Source organism: Trematomus bernacchii, unplaced genomic scaffold (assembly GCF_902827165.1).
Source record: "Trematomus bernacchii unplaced genomic scaffold, fTreBer1.1, whole genome shotgun sequence".
Lineage (NCBI taxonomy): Eukaryota > Metazoa > Chordata > Actinopteri > Perciformes > Nototheniidae > Trematomus > Trematomus bernacchii.
In genome coordinates, this window is record NW_022987525.1 from 63,771 (window position 1) to 83,235 (window position 19,465).

Below are 19,465 nucleotides of genomic sequence, written 5' to 3' on the forward strand. Positions count from 1 at the left end.
GGTACTAGGCCAAGTGGAAACGCAACCAAAAACGGGCCGCTGACGTCACAACCCTCTTAAACCGTGCTCCGCGCTGTAGTGGAAACGCGCCATAAGACTGTTAGACACCTGCACTTTTGAGAGAACATCCATAACATTCATCTGTTTGCAATTTACACATTATTTATCTAATATATCATATTCCAATTAGACTCTTCTTGCACTATTTCTAATCTATTTCATTTGTATTTACTTGCACTATTCTATCTGTTTGATTGTGTTTCTCTGTTGGAGGAGCCTCAGATTTGCATTGATATATCTTCACTGTAGCTCTGGAATAATGACAATAAAAGCCTTGAACCTTGAATCTGTTGGAAGTGTGTTGTGTGGTGTTTGTATCGCAGCACAATGCAGCAGGAAACAGTAGAGACAGGGAAATTCAAAGTCAACACGGAAATCGTCAATTCGAAGATGATCCACAGATAAAGCAATCTATTAACAATTCACTTTATTCATTAACAGTTAAACAAACAACAACAGAGTACAACCATAAGACCGAATGGAGAATCCAAAATGTGAGAGTAGGGGGCCAGAAACTAAACAGAAAGTATTTAAAATAAGGTTAAAATAAGGTTAACCCTAACCCTAACCCTAACCCTAACCCTAAATCTTAGACACTTTTTCCATCCACCAGTGGGGTATTTACTGAGGTATTTTATGTCGTAGAATACAAATCTCTCCAGCTTGTGTTAACCACAGACCTTATTTCAGGATAACAACCAAAAACACATTCAGACAACCATTGACCTCCAGACCAGGGGACAGGAAGTGATGAAATGCTGAGTCATGACTGTTTTTAGGACTCATTCCTGCACCAAAACTAGAGTACCCTTACCTACTACATGCTCCATCATTATTGATCTGATCAGTCTAAACACTGACAAAGGAAAAATAATGGTACAAGTTAAATGGATTTCAGACTAGCATAACTTCCCCCCAGACATGTAGTTCTTGTTTGAATAATAACCGTACAAACACTGTTCGACAGAGGAAGAGAGTGTCAAAGTATTTCCCTCTGCAACAAAATCAAAAGACGATTATCAGTTTCTAACTCGTACACCAGGACTATTCAATTATAGAAGACCACGCTGTGCAGGGACAACAATAGACCATTTTAAACTCACAGTTGTGTAAAATATGTAAAGTTTAACAGAACAAACGACAAAGATAAAATGTAAGAAAGACAGACGACAGAAGTCTCCAATACCCCGGCGGTCCGCATCCCCCAGAAAGCCTTTCAGCTACAAATCAAAGCCAACATTTGCAAACACTCTCCTCTCTTCTCCACACCAAATCTTCCAGAGCCAGACATCTTTGAAACAACAAAGATTATGTTTTCCTCCAGTGTTCGGTGTGGCCTGGTTCTCGGCGGACTTCAGTCCCAAACAGCTGCAGAGAGTCTGAAGGTCGTGCGGCTGATGGATCGTTCCTCGCTGAGCCTCAACAGCAGAGACTCATTCTCATGCAAATTGCCTCCACTTGGCCAGAGGTGCGTCCTTTAATAGTGTCGCTTAAGTATGCATACATGTGGCCTGCCCTTGAGGACCCTCGTAACACAAAAACATTTGTCCAATGGAGCGATGTGATTAGATCAGGTCATATCTAATTATTGTACAGAGCAGGGTGTGTTGTTTTCTTTATAGCTGCTAAACACATGCACCATGAAGAGAACAATAGCACATGGGAAGATGTATGGGACTACTTTATCAGATCAGGACCATCCTGTTTGTAAACCTGGGGACACTCACTAGTGGAACAAGTAAAAGAAGAAACACTTTGGTCCTAAAATACTCGATTACGAGAAAAAGTCCTGCATTAAAATGTTACTTCAGTACATAAGTATTCTAGAAACATCTACTTAAAGGATCAAAAGTAAAAGTACTCATCCTGCACAATGGGTTCATTTCACAGTATTATCGTTGATTGTTTTAGTTGGTCCAAACTTTGCCAATTTGAGATAGTTAGTAACCCTAGTAGGTGGTTACTTTGAGTGTTAAATGAATGCAGTGGAGGTCAAAGAACAATATCTGCCTCCAAAATGAAGCATACAATGGTTTCCCTGCAGTACAGGTATGTCAAAATAGTACAATACTTGTGTAAATGTACTTTACAGAAACAGGAGTACTGACAATGTGCATGAGCAACATATTTCAATACAACATGCCACCATTGCATTACCATCAAATGGTGATTTGTACACTTATTAAACCACATTTCAGTTAAAAATAAAGATGTTTTCACAAATGTTAGCCACTAGACTACAGTTTGTGTATGTCCATTTAGAGTTCATCACATCATGTGTTATACAAAGAACTGCCTTTTGTGTTCAAAGGACATTGGAACAAAAGCTTGGTGTGAAATGGGTTTGGAAGTAAAAGCAGAGAGTGTTTGGTGGATAGGAAATGATAACAGTCACAGATCTACAAATGAAACCTGTCAGTCAGAAGTTCTCGCACGGCCTTTCTAGAACATTATTATGATCAATCTGCGGTCTGCACCCTGCCCTGAGCTTCATGAATCATTCTGTCAGGCTCTGCTGTGACTGGTCCTCTGAGTCTGAGCACTGAGCAGTGATTGGCTGAGCAGACAGAGATTAATTACAGCCTCTCAATATTATCCTCTGCTTCTATATGTGACGCCTCCGTTCAACCTGCACAGCCAGCACTTTGCAGCGCTCCCTACTGATTCACTTTTTAATATAACACAACTATCACAGTTAAAGAGCTTTTGGATGGTCTTATTGAACATTATCAAACATCGATTCCCTAAAAGCAGAACAGGTGTTTGTCAAGAAAATAAATGCTGTAATAATAAAGATATCCTTTCCTAAAGAACATCTCTGCAACACAAGGGGGAATCATTTAAAATACAGAGTTGATATTGTACTTAATAAGTGGTGCACATGTCCTATCTAATTGGACATTTAAGAGAATAACCAAACGTACATTGTACCACCTGGGGCTTTTATCGAGTCCTGGGGCAGTTTAACAAGTCCTATGTTCCTAGCTTTAGTAGTTGATGGACCCTAATTTGTCTTTGGTGGTTTTCCCTCTCCGGTAGTGTAGTCTTTAATGCATGGTCTGCAAACGGCTAACGGCACTAAATACTATAATAATCACAGATTGTTTTGCTGATTCATTCTTCAATATGCAGATACAGTCCTGCACTTCAACTGGATCTGCATATTGAAGTATGAATGCTCGTTGTTTGTATGTTGTGTTCTCCTGAATGTGTACGTCTCTTGTTTGTTTTTGTATTTTTGATGGCACCTTAAAAAAGGAGTAGCTCTACTGATCTCATTGTATACCTGTATAATGACAATAAAGGATTATATTATATTATATTATATTCTGATAATTGGTTAGAAACAAAAATATTTGTACCATGTTAATGTTATCCGGCGATTCAACAGGAAGTGGGAAATGATTGTCCCAAATTTCATGGAAATCCATCAAATGTTTTTTTAATAAATGCCATTTGAGGCTAAACAATTTAATCGTCAGGTTGTGCTATTGAAAGTCTGGAGACGAGGAAGAATGAAAGAAAAAAATGTCATGAAGTTCAATCTTATAGCTATTTGGAAAATGTAATTTGGAAACATCCAAACTGAAAAGCCATCTCTGCAGCCCCTACACTAACATGGACCAGTCATATGAGGGGATTTGGACAATAATGGCACAGAATATCAAATGCCAAATGGTCAGTACTGGCTTTGAAAACACCATGTCATTATAAGAAGCTATACCTTCAAATTGGGAGGTATTCAACATATAATCAGCCATCATCCCACTGCTGAAATACATCACACAACTTCCTGTTAATGGGTTTTATTCCACGCCAACCAAACCACAGTCCATTTCCTGCTTTTTGTCCAAAAGGATAATCGTCTTTCTGTTCCTCCTGGTCCATAACAGGCTGATTAATTGAGGCCTGCACACACTCTGACCTTGCTCAGGAGTCTCTGGGCCAGATGGTGAAGTCTCTGACGCCAAATGAGGAAACCTGTTCGCCCGGTGCCGCCTGACATTAATAACAAACTCCAGATCCAGCCGGGGAATCACGGCGGCACCGAGGCAGCTGCTGTCGGCCGAAACACTGCCGACACAACTGGGTTTCACCAGAGAGTCCTCTTGCCTCTTCAGTAACAACACATTCCTCACATGCCTCATATCTTTTGAATATTTTCACACTAACTTTGCTTTTTCTTACACTTCTGACTATGTTTTTACACAATAAAATAACATGTGCACCTGCAGCGTCACACCTTTTGCCGTGAAGTTGTTTTTGGAAATTTAATATACGGCAATTTCTTCAATCTTTTTTTTAACAATCAACATTGAATCACACATGTTTGGTCCAATCTGAGACAATGACACAAAGAACGTTAACTCTTTTACTCAATAACATTTGCTACGCAGCTCTTTTCCACTCAGGATATAATAATCTTATTTCGGTAGCCAGTACTTCTACTTCTGAAGATATACACGCCAAACCTGCTTTTTTCAGATGGATAGATCCAGAGAACATTAAGTTTGAGAACAATTTGTCTGTTTCAGCAGCAAAGAGCGTGAACGTTAGCCACACTGTGTTAACATTTAAGCTTACGCCACCAGACGCAAATGAAAAATTGGCAACATATTATATACAGACAAGACAACGCCCTGTTAGGAGACAGGAAGTGTTTACAATTGTATACCATTGGTGCTGCTTGAATAACATTTAGTAAACAAATTCCTCACATGCCCCATATCTTTCTTACATTGTTTACACTAAGTTTTCTCTTTCTAGGCAGACAAATCAGGAGAATATGACCTTCTATCCAGGAAAATTAAATCAGTCAGACTTTCTGCAGCTCTTTTGCTAAAGAACATTAGCTAACCTGCTCTCTTTCACTTAGTCTGGGTAGCAACTACCACTTACGGAGATTTTTCACCTAATCTGCATTTTTCAGACAACAGTTTGTCTGTTTCAGCAACAAAGAGTGTGAACGTTAGCCACACTGTGAAACATTTAACCCAACGTTACTAAACGCCCTAGCTAACGCAACTTTGGTAATGCTAAACATGCTCGTTAGCTATGTCCTATTGGCAAAATAAGATATTTATACATAAGAACATGCCCTGTTAGGAGACAGGAAGTGTATACAATGTCATGCCTTTGGTGCGGCTTGAATAGCATCTTCAGTAAAGAGCAGCTTTTAGCTTTAGCACCTAACACGTGCCACCAGGGAGGGTTACAAGCTGCTTCTAAAAGCAAAGAGGAACTCTCTATTTGAGGATGAAGCATTGTTATAAACGGTGAAACTGCCCGCAGTAATCTGTGCTCGTGATGATGCTGATTCGCTGTAATAGGACTGGGAGAGATGTGTGCTCTCAGATGTTATTATATATTACCGACACTATCCTCTCCCAGTCTCTGTGGGATTTGCTGATCATCCTCGAAAGCCGATGATAAGATGATATCAGAGTAATGGGACACGCAGGGAAACCGTCCCCTGACAGGAGCTGGGAAATGATTCTGTTAATGTGTCTCGATGAGAGGAGTCTCAGATAATGAATGCATTCAAACGCTTCAGGTGGAGGGGCTTCCTCTGAATCTGCTGACACGCTTTTTATTACTGAGATCATTTGCAGATTCTCCAAACAACTGCTGCCATAAAATGCATATAGGTATAATTACATATTGTTTATTAAAGGTTCACGGCTAATAAAACGTATATAGCAAGTTGTGTTAGAGAGGGCGTTTGCAGACGCTAGCTTAAATGATGTTGCTAAGATCAGACAAATTGTTCTTAAACAACAATAATATTCTCTGGATTTCTTCCATCAGATGTAGAAGTATTGGCCTCCTGGAATAAGCTTATTACATTTTCTCAGTGGAAAAGAGCCGGATAGCTAATGTGTTCGTTGTTGCAGTGGCTGAGAGTGTGATATATAGTTGAAAGCTAAAATAAAAAATTGCATTATTTGCATGTGCATATTTTATTTTATTATGTGTGGACTTGTAATAACTTCCTGGCCAGAAGCTAATATTCCCTTAGCTTTGGTCAGATTCTGAATCAGTATCATCATTAGTGCAATTAAGTAGTAAGCAAATATGCAAATGAATCAAGTACATGATCTGAGTACTTCTACTTTTACTCAAGTACAACATCTGAGTACTTCTACTTTTACTCAAGTACAAGATCTGAGTACTTCTACTTTTACTCAAGTACAAGATCTGAGTACTTCTCCCACCTCTGTAGAATGGATTCTTTAAATGACACTTCAGGAGGAAGCTATGATTAAACCTGTGTGGGAGCGAGGACAGGTGCACGTCGCCATCTCTCTTTCCATCATACCTTCACTCCTGCCCTCCCTCTTCAACACTTTCTCTCACCGTCTCCTCTCTCTTCCTCTCAACATATCTGTGTGTTCAGTCTGGAGGATGGAGGCGTGTTTGCTGTGGAGCGACTGCTCTGAGTGGTTTTCAGCAGATGGACGGAGGCTCGATAAGCATGTGTGTGTGTGTGTGTGTGTGTGTGTGTGTGTGTGTGTGTGTGTGTGTGTGTGTGTGTGTGTGTGTGCGTGCGTGCGTGCGTGCGTGCGTGTGTGTGTATGTGTGTGTGTGTGTGTGCGTGCGTGCGTGCGTGCGTGCGTGCGTGCGTGCGTGTGTGTGTGTGTGTGGTGCACCGACATTAGCATACTCATATAGCACGAGTTTTGATATGAGCTCTTTAATTCTGCACACATGGCTGCTAATATCAGTGACATCAGTGTGCAGAGCGTCGACAGATGACAGGAGCTTAGTGTGTGTGTGTGTGTGTGTGTGTGTGTGTGTGTGTGTGTGTGTGTGTGTGTGTGTGTGTGTGTGTGTGTGTGTGTGTGTGTGTGTGTGTGTGTGTGTGTGTGTGTGTGTGTGTGTGTGTGTGTGTGTGTGTGTGTGTGTGTGTGTGTGTGTGTGACAAAAGCCTGAGCAGATGATTTGAAAGCTCATAAACAACTATTTTTTTGTCACAGATGTCTTTTTTGAAGCTGTTTTATAGCCAGCCTGTAGAAGTCAGAATGTGCTATAACAACAAGCTGAAAATGACTCATCTAAACTCAGGTTTGGCTGCACTTTCTTGTTGTAATGTGAGAGGATATTCAGCCCTTGATAAGCTGTTAAAATGCATCCTAAAATAATTGAAAATGTACAACAAACACGCTACAACAACCCAAAACTCTTCCATCAGGAGCTGCAGCTTCAGAAAGGATGCAGATATAGAAACCCAAATGTTCAGTACCAACACATGCAGCATTTAGAGAACATTCAGCAACTTGAGGAGACATGCGCAGCGTTTACTAAAAGGCAACCCTAACCCTAAAAGAAGCGTCACTTAATTGTTACTTAATAATGTACCAATGCTTCATAAAGCTGTGATAAGTCATTGATAAAAACAACTTTAAGTCAAGAAAGTTGTAGAAGAAATCCTCCAGGAATAAAAGCAGTTAGTAAACCAACCTACTATAAATATAATATCACTAAAGAAAGATAGAGTAGTGTGCGTTGCGACCTGAAGACCGATAGAAAACCTCCCAGATGGCGTTACTCAGAGCCAGAGAGAGGGGATATGTTCTCTGGCAAAGTGAAGCAGAACACATAGAGTGACATTTAATGGGTTGTATATGGGAGATGAATTCAAATCACTGAATTGTATTGGTGTTTTTCTTACAACTCAAGCTCACTGCTCTCCACTGCTTGGTGGTGCCAAGAGATTCTGTCCATCAATATCACAGACAGACCGAGAGGAGACGCAGGAGGAAAACATGTTCACTTTCTCTCTGTTGACTTATTACTTATGGATCAGGTCGCTTGTGGAAAATACAAGATTCAAGATTCAAGTCTTTATCATCATGAGCTCAGTAGCTTCAGTGTGGATATGGAGATGAAGTCTGAAGTCCTCCTCCAACAGAGCAACATAATATAGGACATAAAACAAATTAAACAGATAAAATAGTGCAAGAGAATGTTTTGAGATGTGCAAGTAAATACAAATAAAATAGAAATATTGCAAGAAGAGCAATACAAGTACATGGAATCTGATATATAGATGAATAATTAGCTAAATGCAATCAGATGAATGTTTATGGATGTTCTTTAAAAGGTTCAGGTGTTTAATAGTCTTATGGCCTGTGGGAGGAAACTGTGAAATGTGAGATAGAACCAAAACATGTTGGATAAAGTGAGCGATAGATGATGCACATGTACAGTAGATCAGATACATGTAGAGACAACAGAAGAGAGGCATGCTGGGAAACTCACCCTCTTTGCTCCTGATGGCTGCGAGGTTGGGGGGGGTCTCAGAGCTGGTCTGCACGCAGTACACCTCCCTAGTCTGGAGGCCCCCCCCCACACAGGCCGGTCTGGTTCCCCCTCCTCCGGTCCTGCTGACTCAACAGAACGTCCACCCGGCACTCAGTCCACTCAGTGCTCTTCCAGTTATACCTGGGGGCAGGGGAGAACATGGAGGGTTAATCTAAAGAACAAGAAGTTCCAACATTGGGATCTATCTATCTATCTATCTATCTATCTATCTATCTATCTATCTATCTATCTATCTATCTATCTATCTATCTATCTATCTATATATCTATATATATATCTCTATATATATCTAAAGGAGAATCTCAGTGGTGCAGGGGATTTCCTATTCCTGTGTAGGATCCTGAAGGCAGCATCTCTCTGGTCCAATGGGATTTCTCCGTTGGATTTTGTTCTAACAAGTGGGTGTTATAATGGTGTAACAAGGCTGTGTTAACGTGTTTTATGGGTGTAATAACAGGGTAATAGGGGTGTTATAACAGGGTAATGTGGGTGTAATAGGGGTGTTATAACAGGGTAATATGGGTGTAATGAAGAAAATAGCAATACATTTTCCTATATATATTTATTAAGTGATCGCCCATTTAAGGGTTAAGAAATCAATTATCCAGCAGAACAAACAGAAATCTTCAGATGCACTCTAGGAAAACATTTGCAGAGCCGATATTTTCCTTCAACCGTTTGTTGTTGTTTGCTCGGAGGGACACTCAGGCTTTTTCAGGCTCTGAACAGCATGAGAAATAAATCTCTAAGCATTGTTAGAAAGACTTTCTTCATCATTGACCTCCGCTCTGTGTTTACGACACGCCTCAGGATCACAAGCGTTCTGCAGGACTGGCTTTAAGTTGTTTACTGGGACCGGTTTGTGTCTGCTCGGTGGATTCTGCTGCAGAATAAAACACAGAGGTTTCCAGCCTGAGGTCAGGAGATCTCGGCTCATAATGGGATTCATTTGAGGTCGCCAATGAAAGGCTGCAGATTCATGAGCGAGGTCTCAGCAGCCTGCAGAACAACGAGGCCCCTGGGAGAGCAGTGCATCTTGGGGCTTTAAGTTGCCCAGATGGGGACAATCAGAGCCTCCAGCTGTACGTCAGACTACAGGAGCTGCGGTCCATGCTCATTGATTTCTTGTTAACGGCTGATTTTACTGGCCATAAATCTGATTTAAATAGACCTATAGAGACATTACTGTAAGTAAAGCTCCAGAATCTGCTAATAACTTTCTCAAAAACCACTTCATTTACTAAAAACTCTTTATGTGTGCTTTGAGCATCCTTGGCTCTTTGGTTAACCGCCAACAGCTAGACAGCAGCAGTCACAACAGATGCTCCTTTTGTTTTACACATGCATTAAAAATGTAAACATGAACCCGCGCTCTGGACCAGCAGCGTCTTCAAACGTAATTCCCAGAGCTGATGTGCAACGCTGTGATTTTACAGCGATTCCCTGACTGCTGTCTGTATGGCTTTTCGTAATAGTGTGAAGATCGGCCGTGAAATAAATGAGCCGACGCTCTGCAAAACAGACACAGAGAGAGAGAGTGGTGCTTCTGGAGGATGATGATGTTAAGGTTTACCATCAGGAGGAATGTGCTGCAGCTTCAGAGACGCTGCAAGAAGCTCAAAACAAAACGGAGACCAGGGGACACTAAAAAGTGACCCAGATGTGTGCGTCACTCTTTAGTGTCCCCTGGTCTCCCAGCTGTGTGCGTCACTCTTTAGTGTCCCCTGGTCTCCCAGCTGTGTGCGTCACTCTTTAGTGTCCCCTGATCTCCAAGCTGTGTGCGTCACTCTTTAGTGTCCCCTGGTCTCCCAGCTGTGTGAGTCACTCTTTAGTGTCCCCTGGTCTCCCAGCTGTGTGCGTCACTCTTTAGTGTCCCCTGGTCTCCCAGCTGTGTGCGTCACTCTTTAGTGTCCCCTGGTCTCCCAGCTGTGTGCGTCACTCTTTAGTGTCCCCTGATCTCCAAGCTGTGTGCGTCACTCTTTAGTGTCCCCTGGTCTCCCAGCTGTGTGAGTCACTCTTTAGTGTCCCCTGGTCTCCCAGCTGTGTGCGTCACTCTTTAGTGTCCCCTGGTCTCCCAGCTGTGTGCGTCACTCTTTAGTGTCCCCTGATCTCCAAGCTGTGTGCGTCACTCTTTAGTGTCCCCTGGTCTCCCAGCTGTGTGCGTCACTCTTTAGTGTCCCCTGGTCTCCAGCTGTGTGCGTCACTCTTTAGTGTCCCCTGGTCTCCCAGCTGTGTGCGTCACTCTTTAGTGTCCCCTGGTCTCCCAGCTGTGTGCGTCACTCTTTAGTGTCCCCTGGTCTCCGTTGTGTTTTGAGCTTCTTCAGCGTTTGGTTTCTGCAGCTTTTAGTAAACGCTGCGCATGTTTCCTCAAGTTGCTGAATGTTCTCTAAATGCTGCATGTGTTGTCAATTTTGTAAGATAGATAGAACATTTTAAATTATATTTGGCGTCCCACAGGGATCTATACTTAGACCACTTTAGTTTTGTCTATGAATTACTGTCATCTTCAAAGAAATATATATTTAAACTTCATCACCTTTTAAACCATTTTCTACCATGTGTTTTGGAACATTTGTGTTTTTATATCTGCATCCTTTCTGAAGTTGCAGCGGGTTTCTCCTGATGGAAGAAGTTTGGCACCGTAGTTTTAAAACCCTCTGAGGATTGAAGGGTTCGTCTTATATTGACACTTGTACTTTATTCATATATATCTCTCTCTGTACTTACACAATGCAGGGGGGCACTTCCTCTCCAGCAGTGCAGCTCTCCTTCTCCAGCAGCTCAGGACAGTCGGCCCCTCCGTCGATGGGGAACTGGCTCACTTTCCGGCTCCTGGTTCGATCCCCTTTGGGTCCGTTGGGGTCGTAGCACTCCTTGGAGCAGGCGGACCAATCAGACCACTCGGTGACGTCGCAGTCTTTGGTCATCACGCAGGCCTGGAAGGTGATTGGCAGAGAGTCCTGGGAGCAGAGGCTGAGGAGAAAACAAGATATGGTAAGAGGAGAGGAAGCTGTGATACTTTAAGGTTGATGTTACGAAATGTACGGAAGCCCTGAGAGACATTTCAGGAAAACAAAACCTCAGGAACCAATTTCTACATCTGATCCAAAATAAAATTCACTCTTTTTGACCAGAAATACATAAACATTTTTACATTTTTGGGTGATATCTGTAGGATTTGTAAGCAAGCTTATAGGAAGATCATTAGGAAAGAATTATCTTGGGGTTACATTTCCAAAAACAGGTGACAGGAAGGTGATTTTCTTTTTAGTTTTGTTTACTTTTGTAAGGCCTATTTTGGTCACAAGAAGCTAAAATAAACAGCTACTCGATAATATTTTGTTTTGTTTTATTAAACGTTTTGAAAGGAAATGAGTCCACAGAAGCCTCCCAGAAGTAGATAAAGACAGGAAGAAAACAACCGTCTCCTGCCTGGATTACAGAGATGTAGACGGAGCTTCCCTTTGTCTGCCGATGTGACTCAAACTGTTTCAAAGAAGTTCATTATAAACCCAACAGTTCGTTATCCGTGTTTTCAGCGGCGGCTGCTTAGCGCCATGGCTTCGTTTGATGATGAGGTTTCTGATGTGTTCAAAGACACTTGTTTTTCTCAGTGTGTTTTTAAAGGCTGACGGGCCGTATGGAAGAGACTGTCTCTCTTTTCTATGAGTTTCAACGCTGCAGTTGGTCCTCAACTCTTCTGGAGGTTTCTGAAGCTTTGTCTGTTCTTTTAGAGTTTTGTTCCTGCAGCCATTACGTTTCTCTCTTTAAAGCCTTTTACATTAAAGCCCGAGCAGAAGGTCTGGACATGATTATGGCCATATAAAGTATTAAAGATAATACATCTAACAGTTTGCACTTTGATGTAGTTTTCAAGAAAGAGTTTCATCCAAACTACGTAATCACAGGTGTTAGACACACTGTCCTAGATCCAACCAAGGGGAGGACGTGTTTCAGACTTTATTATATGATATGAAAAGCTCTGAGTTTCTTTAAAATGACCTGTGCTCAAGTTCTCCACACAAACTACCTTCTGTTGTTTAACTGAACAGCAAATATCTGTTCCAAGTTGTGTGCCACAGCAGACAGGCCAATGCTAACAAAAAAAAAAGCCAGGTAATCCAACCAAATGGCCCTAAAGAACCAGTCTTATTACTTTTCTGAAATCTTAATTCCACGATTGCATACTTGATTCTGATACCACAAAAACTTAAGGGCCATACCTTGATAATTGAAACAGGATATTGACCCGGTCCATTCCTCCCTTAAACCCCCAATTAAAAGACAGTCCTCACAAGGCCTTAGGTTTCTTTGTCAAAGACCCAATGGAGTGCCTCCTCATTTTAAACTCTTAACACTTGGGCATAATTAGCAGTATAAGCCACCAGATAGAGTTCAAAATTCCCACAGCGCTTCAACTGTAAACAAACGTGACTCTGTGTTCTGGTCTGCATTAATATCCTCACTATCAGCTAAGCCTCTTTGAAGCTTGTAACCATCTGTGCATCCTGTGATATAATCCACTCCTCCACTATGAATGGAGTTCATGTGACAGCGGCTAAAGCAGATTTGCGCATATGTGCTTCACTTTTAAATAAATATTCCAGAGTAGATATAAATCCACATGCAGATATAATATGCCACTTGATTGCACGACGAGTGGAGTTTGCATGATTTATGAATCCTGACCTTCTCCCAGGCATTAAAAGCAACCGTATCACACAAGCCTTGATTTTTCCTCAGGAAGTAATGGACGCTGCTCAGTGGCCTCTATTAGAGCACAGCCAGACAGAATGAGGCCATTCATCTCCGAACAAAGAGACGCCACATGGCCGAGCTGCAGAATAACATGTAGTGAGATGTCTCTGACCAGTGTGAGCAGACAGAGTGATGCTCGTCAGCCACTAATTGAAACTGACAGGGATTCTCGTTATGACCATCATTATTACTGAGGCCCCGCGTCGTGTCATTATAATCGTGGATGGATACCGTTAACAATCCCACTAATTAAACATTAACCTATTGGCAGCGCTGGATAACATTTAAAAGGTTCACCAAAGTCATTCATACTCATCAGCACCAGAACACATGTCAATACATCCAATTGTTGTCAAGGTTTTCAACTTAAAACCAAATATATCTCATGACAAGAGTTTTGAGGATTATTACTGAGGCCCCGCGCCGTGTCATTATAATCGTGGATGGATACCGTTAACAATCCCACTAATTAAACATCAAGCCTTCATGTGAGACTTGGAATATCTCAATTAGCTCGGACTTAATATTGAATACTGACGGCTTACCCAACACGTAGGACTGAGTGCAACCAGCCGTGACACTGCAGCATGCACTCAACAACAACAACAACATAACCTCTCCCTGAGAAAATATGTCAACAAGCTTTACAACACACGCTCTTCAAAGGGCAATAACATGCACACACCAGTGGATATATAGATATACACATGCCATCATCGGACAGCGGATAGTAGAGAGAACTGGGAAGGACAGTCAACCAAGCTGCACTGCAACAACATGAAACACCCAGTGTGCTGAGGTTAGGGAATATTTGTAGTTATGGCAAATACACTATGGTCTGGCATTGGTCAAGGCTAAGGGAAGGCAACAACACACTTAAAGTTAGGGAGTCTGGTAACAGTTAATCAATACTTGGAAAGCTAAAGGTCCAAGTTCAACATCGACCATTACATATTTACTTTTTGTCAAACTAGATAAAGGACAAGCTATTTCCTGCATTGGCAGAGTTGGCCTCCTAAGGTCTGCAATGGTCCAATACAAGTTATTTATTCCACGCTGCACGACAGTAGTTTGCAATGATTTATTTTTATAACAATCCGAAAATCACCTGACTTAAGAAAATTTGCCGATTTAAACCAAACCATGATTCCCTAAACCTAACCACGTTGTTTTGTGCTTGATCCTTAACCAAAGTAGACTGGTCTAGCAACATAACCTGCACTATTTTAGTCAAATCTATCGTACCTCGTATCATTTGCACTTTTTTTTGTCTATGTCCTATATATTCATGTTGCATTGTTGGAGGAGCTCGGGACCTAAGATTTTCATTGCCATATCTATACTGTAGCTGCTGTGCACATGATGATAAAACCATTGACTCCTTGAATCCTAGTGTTGTCACATAGTAGAGATTCATTCTTTTTCAACAGTGATTTCTTAATATTACATATTGCACCATTAAATGATGTGGTTCTGCTGAAAGGTCTGTCAGATCAGAACAATCCTGAAGACTAATGGCGCGTTTCCACTACACGGCCCCGCTCGGCCTCGCTCGGTATGGCTAGGCCTCGTTAGGACTGGCTCACTTTATGGCGCATTTCCATTACAGTTTAGGAACTGGGGCAGTATCTATAGTAACGCAGTGTAGGCGGAGCCGTGACGTCATCTTCAATGAGAACCCCAGAAAAACAACACAGCCGTTAGCTGTTAGCACTCAGAGCTCACAGCTCCTCATATATGTTCAGAAACTAGACAAAAGTTAAACAAGTACAAACCACAGACTGCCTGTGTCATGGCGAATACAGTCGCTGCTTTATTTATGTCTGTATAGGCCGTTGTTGTGAGTGTGGACGGTCGGAGCATATACTGCGTTAGCTTAGCCAATCTCCATTTAGAAAACACGCATTTTAAAAGGTTTTTCGCCTGCCGTCTGTCTGCAGACTTGACAAAGCATTAATTCATGGTTTTTACTAACCGGTATCAGTATGTTGTTACTTCGGCATCATTTTGAAACGTGTATTACAATTAAATCACGGTCAAATATGTCCATCTTGTTGTAGTTATAGCCCCCTTGCCAGCGATGCTCTCTCTAGTTTAGCATACTCAGCCCGACTCAGCCTCGTTGTCTCTGGCCCTAGACCCACGATTTTATGAGGCCAGAAAAACTGTGAATTAGGACCCCGCCGGCCGGTACTAGGCCAAGTGGAAACGCAACCAAAGACGGGCCGCTGACGTCACAGCCCTCTTAAACCGTGCTCCGCGCTGTAGTGGAAACGCGCCAAAAGAAGCCTGTGTCTTACAGGTCTTCTTGTATTTACCACTGTAAACACATGTAAGGAAAGCAGGACATCACACGATCTCTGACATACCGAACCCTAACCCTCACCTGGGCACCGAATACCAACTCAATCACAGATTTTTCAACACTTAAAACTTACCTTTACCTAATCCATATTTCACATGGTGCTAAACTGTTTCCTTGCTGAAAGACATAACCATTACTGTACTTTATATAATGATTTTGCAGACAAGTGTCTATAGAAAGTGAAGACGACCTTACAAAAACACAGGATACCTTCATCAGCAAACATTCACACACTAAAAATAAAGAAATTAATAAAAATCATTGTATTTGTTACTCCCTAAAGTGGCTCATAAGGACGTTTCTTACCTGAGAGCCTCGACGTTCCCGCTCTTGTGAACGCAGGACACTTCCCGGGTCTGGTACCCGACCGTCAGATCCCAGAACTTCCCCCCCGGCCGGTTCTGGCGGTTTTTGGTCCTCTTCTTCTTGATGAGTTCTCTGGTCTCCGGATCCTTCGCCTTCCCCCTCTCCCTCAACCTCTCCCTCACTTTCTCCCGAATTTTCTCCTTTTTCTCTTTGTTTTTGGCCTTTTTCTGTCGTTTGGGTCGGTCCGCCTGCCGGGACGGGCGGTCCGGTTTCCTGTTCGCTCGGCCAAGTTTCCTGTTGGGTCTGGAGGGTTTGGGTCCATCTTTAGACAGTTTGTCTGCATCTTTGGACCTTTTTTCTCCGTCTTTGCGCGGCCTGTCCCCCTCTCTGCTGGGTTTCTCCCCCTCACCGGTCACTTTGACTCCCTCTTTGGACTGTTTGTCGCCCCCTTTCGATGTTTTCTCACTCTCTCTGGACGGTTTGTCCGCCTCTTTAGACTGTTTGTCCCCCTCTTTGGACGGTTTCTCACTTTCCTTGGACGGTTTTCCTTCCTCTCTTGGTGGTTTATCAGCTTGTCTGGCTTGCCTGGACACCGGGATCGAGCAGAGCCCCCAGGGTCCGACTCTGAGGCTGTACAGACTCTCCTCCCCTTCACAATTCCCCGGCTGGCACGTATGAAACTCCGTCAGATTCGGGCACGCCGACCCACCAAACAGCGGTGGCGCTAAAACAAAGCGGATCCTGTTCTGTAGTCCGATCCCACAGGTTTTAGAACATTGCGTCCATGGGCTGAACTCAGACACCACGCAGTCCCGCGGACAGGGGATCAAACAGGCCTGCTCCAGACGGGGTTTTGGCTCAAAATATTCACAGATTGCATCTTCTGCTGGTTCTCCGTCTGCCTTCAGGACGCAGCCCACCTCCCGGGTCTGAATGCCCTCTTCACCCCGGGTACAGACGATGGGTCGCTGAACTCCAGCGTTGCGCATGGACACGGGGAGGCACTGGTTCCAGGCCCCCAGCTGCCAGTCGTACAGCTCTTTATGCCAGTCGCAGACCCTGAAGCAGCTCTGCTGGTTGTCCGGTCTCTTGCTCTGGTCGCAGTTTGTGTGGAGGGTGGTCCATCCTTCGGAGTGGGCGCACCACACCGCCCGGCTCTGACTGCCGCCGGGGCCACAATCACTGCCCATACAGCGCCCCCAAGGACCTGAGGAGAGACAGAGACAAGAGAGAGGTCAAGGAACCGTTTCACAAGATGTGTATTCACTGTGAGGATTGACTGGTGCACAAAGGAGCGCTTCAGAAAATGGTTTGGGTCTGAGCCTTATGAGGTTGTTATGATGATGATACTTTTCATTTCAAGTTAACAACAGGAAGCAGTTAACACCTCTTCTCTTGATATTAGAACACATAACATTGCATAAAGACTTAAATTAAATGCAATAAACCATAAGGATACAAGTTCAGAACACCAAGAACCCTGTATAGTGACTTCAATAGAGAGGTCAAGGAACCATTTCACCAGATGAAGGAGCTAGAAACCAAAACGCCTCATGAATACATTTCATTGCAAGTAAACAACAGGAGGCTCGCATTGTATAATCTCCTACTGTATTGTCTCGTATCGTATTGGTTCGTGTCGTATCGTCTCATATTGATTTATGTCGTCTCCTATCGTATAACACTTATACTACCACACGGTACAGGGGGTTGTTATGATGATGATACATTTCATTGCAAGTGAACAGGAGGCAGGAAACCCCTCTTCTCTTGACATAATAACACAAAACACTGCATAGAGACTTAAATGAAATGCAATCAACCATAAGGATACAAGTTCAGAACACCAAGAACCCTGTATTGTGTCTTCAAATAGGCCGAAACCGTTTTAAGTGATGCGTACAGGAATAGGAAGAGTTTTGTTTTTCTTTCATTAGATTTGACACTTGATACTATGGACATGTCTACAAGAAATTGAGGATGTGCATCAGCTGTATAAACACTATTTTCCAAGTAAAAGTCCTGCATTCAAATTGTTGTTTGAGTCAAATTAAATGAAGCAAAATGTTCTGAAACTTCTAGAAAGCCCCAACAAAGCAACATGTAGTATCCTACAGGAATAGGGTATTATTTATAGTTGTGAAGAGCTTTTGAAGACACACTTCTCCCTCGCCACATGCTGTAAGTGCTTCCCAGTGCAATATGGTGATTGCACTTCCTCAGGATTTATGAGAATCCAATTATAGTCCTAAGTAAACATCGACCTTAGAACAGAACCTGTGTAAGCAGCGCAGCAATCAATACCACATAAAAATGAACTGATATGAGGAACGGCGCAGCCTTCCTCATCATTAGCCCCGTCTGCCGGTTCAATGCTGGGAACCTCTGCAACACACCACTCACACTAATGAGGCCATCACACAATAACTATTATACAAGCAACGCAGGCTATGTGAAGACCTTTAAAAGGACTGTTCTATCATCAAGGAAACAGAGCTGTTATATCAAGGTCATGAAATAACAATCACACACAAGGAACTGTTTGAACCCCATGGCACCATTTACTTTCCATTGCATGAAGACTAACTAAAACATGACAACAAACTATCTTCAAGAAGAAAACCAGGTAAAAAGATGTTGCAAAAAACAGTACAATGAGGATTTAAATATTGCAAATATAAATATGTTGTCATTATTGTTTTTGTGCAAGCAGCAAATAAAACCCAAATCTCCTACATTTTCCATCTTTTAGTTTTCTCACTATTTTGATCTGCAACCCTAGCCCTAACCTAATAAATCCTTGTATGTTTTGTGGATAGTGGATACGCATGGTAACCTATTGGCAGCTAGATAAAATGTAAAGTCAACACATCCAGGTGTTCAACTTAAAACCAAGAATATCTCATGACAAGAGTTTCGAGGAGTCATGGCTAGAGAAGTCACCATTTTTAAAGAAAAAGAGTCAGGGGTTTTCAAGCCATAAGATCTCGTCCATCCTGATTTTGAAAGTCTGTCCAAATCTTTATGGTAGAAATTAAACGAGCGCATTGAAAGTGAGGAAACAACCAAGCCTGTAAATCACTGCTCACGTGGCTTTAAGGTGCAGTTTCAATCAAACCGTGATCGCAATGCAGTTCATCTTTAGATAAGTGATTCAGCAGACTGTGAGGAGCCATGAGAAAGAGCCAAAGCTGTAACTGTCCCTCTACGATATACTATATAAACCAGAGAGTACAGTAACTCATTGTGCTCACAGTATAAAGTCAGAGGCTATATTAAACAGTGCTTTACGGTTTCACTCAATAAAGCCGAGATACAGCAATGAAAATGTCAGCGGAGGAAGCAGCAGCTGAATTAGCTTACAGCTGCAGGCGGGGGGCTCGGATCAATACGGATCAATACTGGGAGCAAGAAACTGCCCCCGACACCAGAGACAGCTGAGAGCATCCTCTGCAGCTGAGAGCATCCTCTGCAGCACACTGGGAATGCTGAGGATACGTTAATGAAGCTGTGGAGGAAGAGGTGATCTAATGTCAGAGGGTGTGTCGGTGCAAACTGTGTATATGTACATAAGTCCTGAGTTTGAGTCTTTTATCATTTACTAACTTCTGGGGACAATAAAGTGTATCGTCCCGTATCATATTGTGTCGT

General features: G+C 42.5%; 2 protein-coding genes across 2 annotated transcripts in view; one reads left to right on the plus strand and one right to left on the minus strand.

The window, feature by feature from the left end:
* The window catches only part of LOC117474106 (major histocompatibility complex class I-related gene protein-like), a gene marked incomplete at its 5' end in the record, with an annotated part of 183,941 nt that overhangs the window by 63,533 nt on the left and 100,943 nt on the right, over positions 1–19,465 (plus strand).
* Positions 1–19,465, minus strand: part of LOC117474100 (thrombospondin type-1 domain-containing protein 7A-like) — a 119,083-nt gene that overhangs the window by 51,763 nt on the left and 47,855 nt on the right. Inside the window, 4 exon segments of the mRNA XM_034120132.1 lie at positions 8,323–8,410; positions 8,412–8,505; positions 11,113–11,358; positions 15,815–17,021. Of these exon segments, the coding sequence (XP_033976023.1) occupies positions 8,323–8,410; positions 8,412–8,505; positions 11,113–11,358; positions 15,815–17,021 (1,635 nt within the window).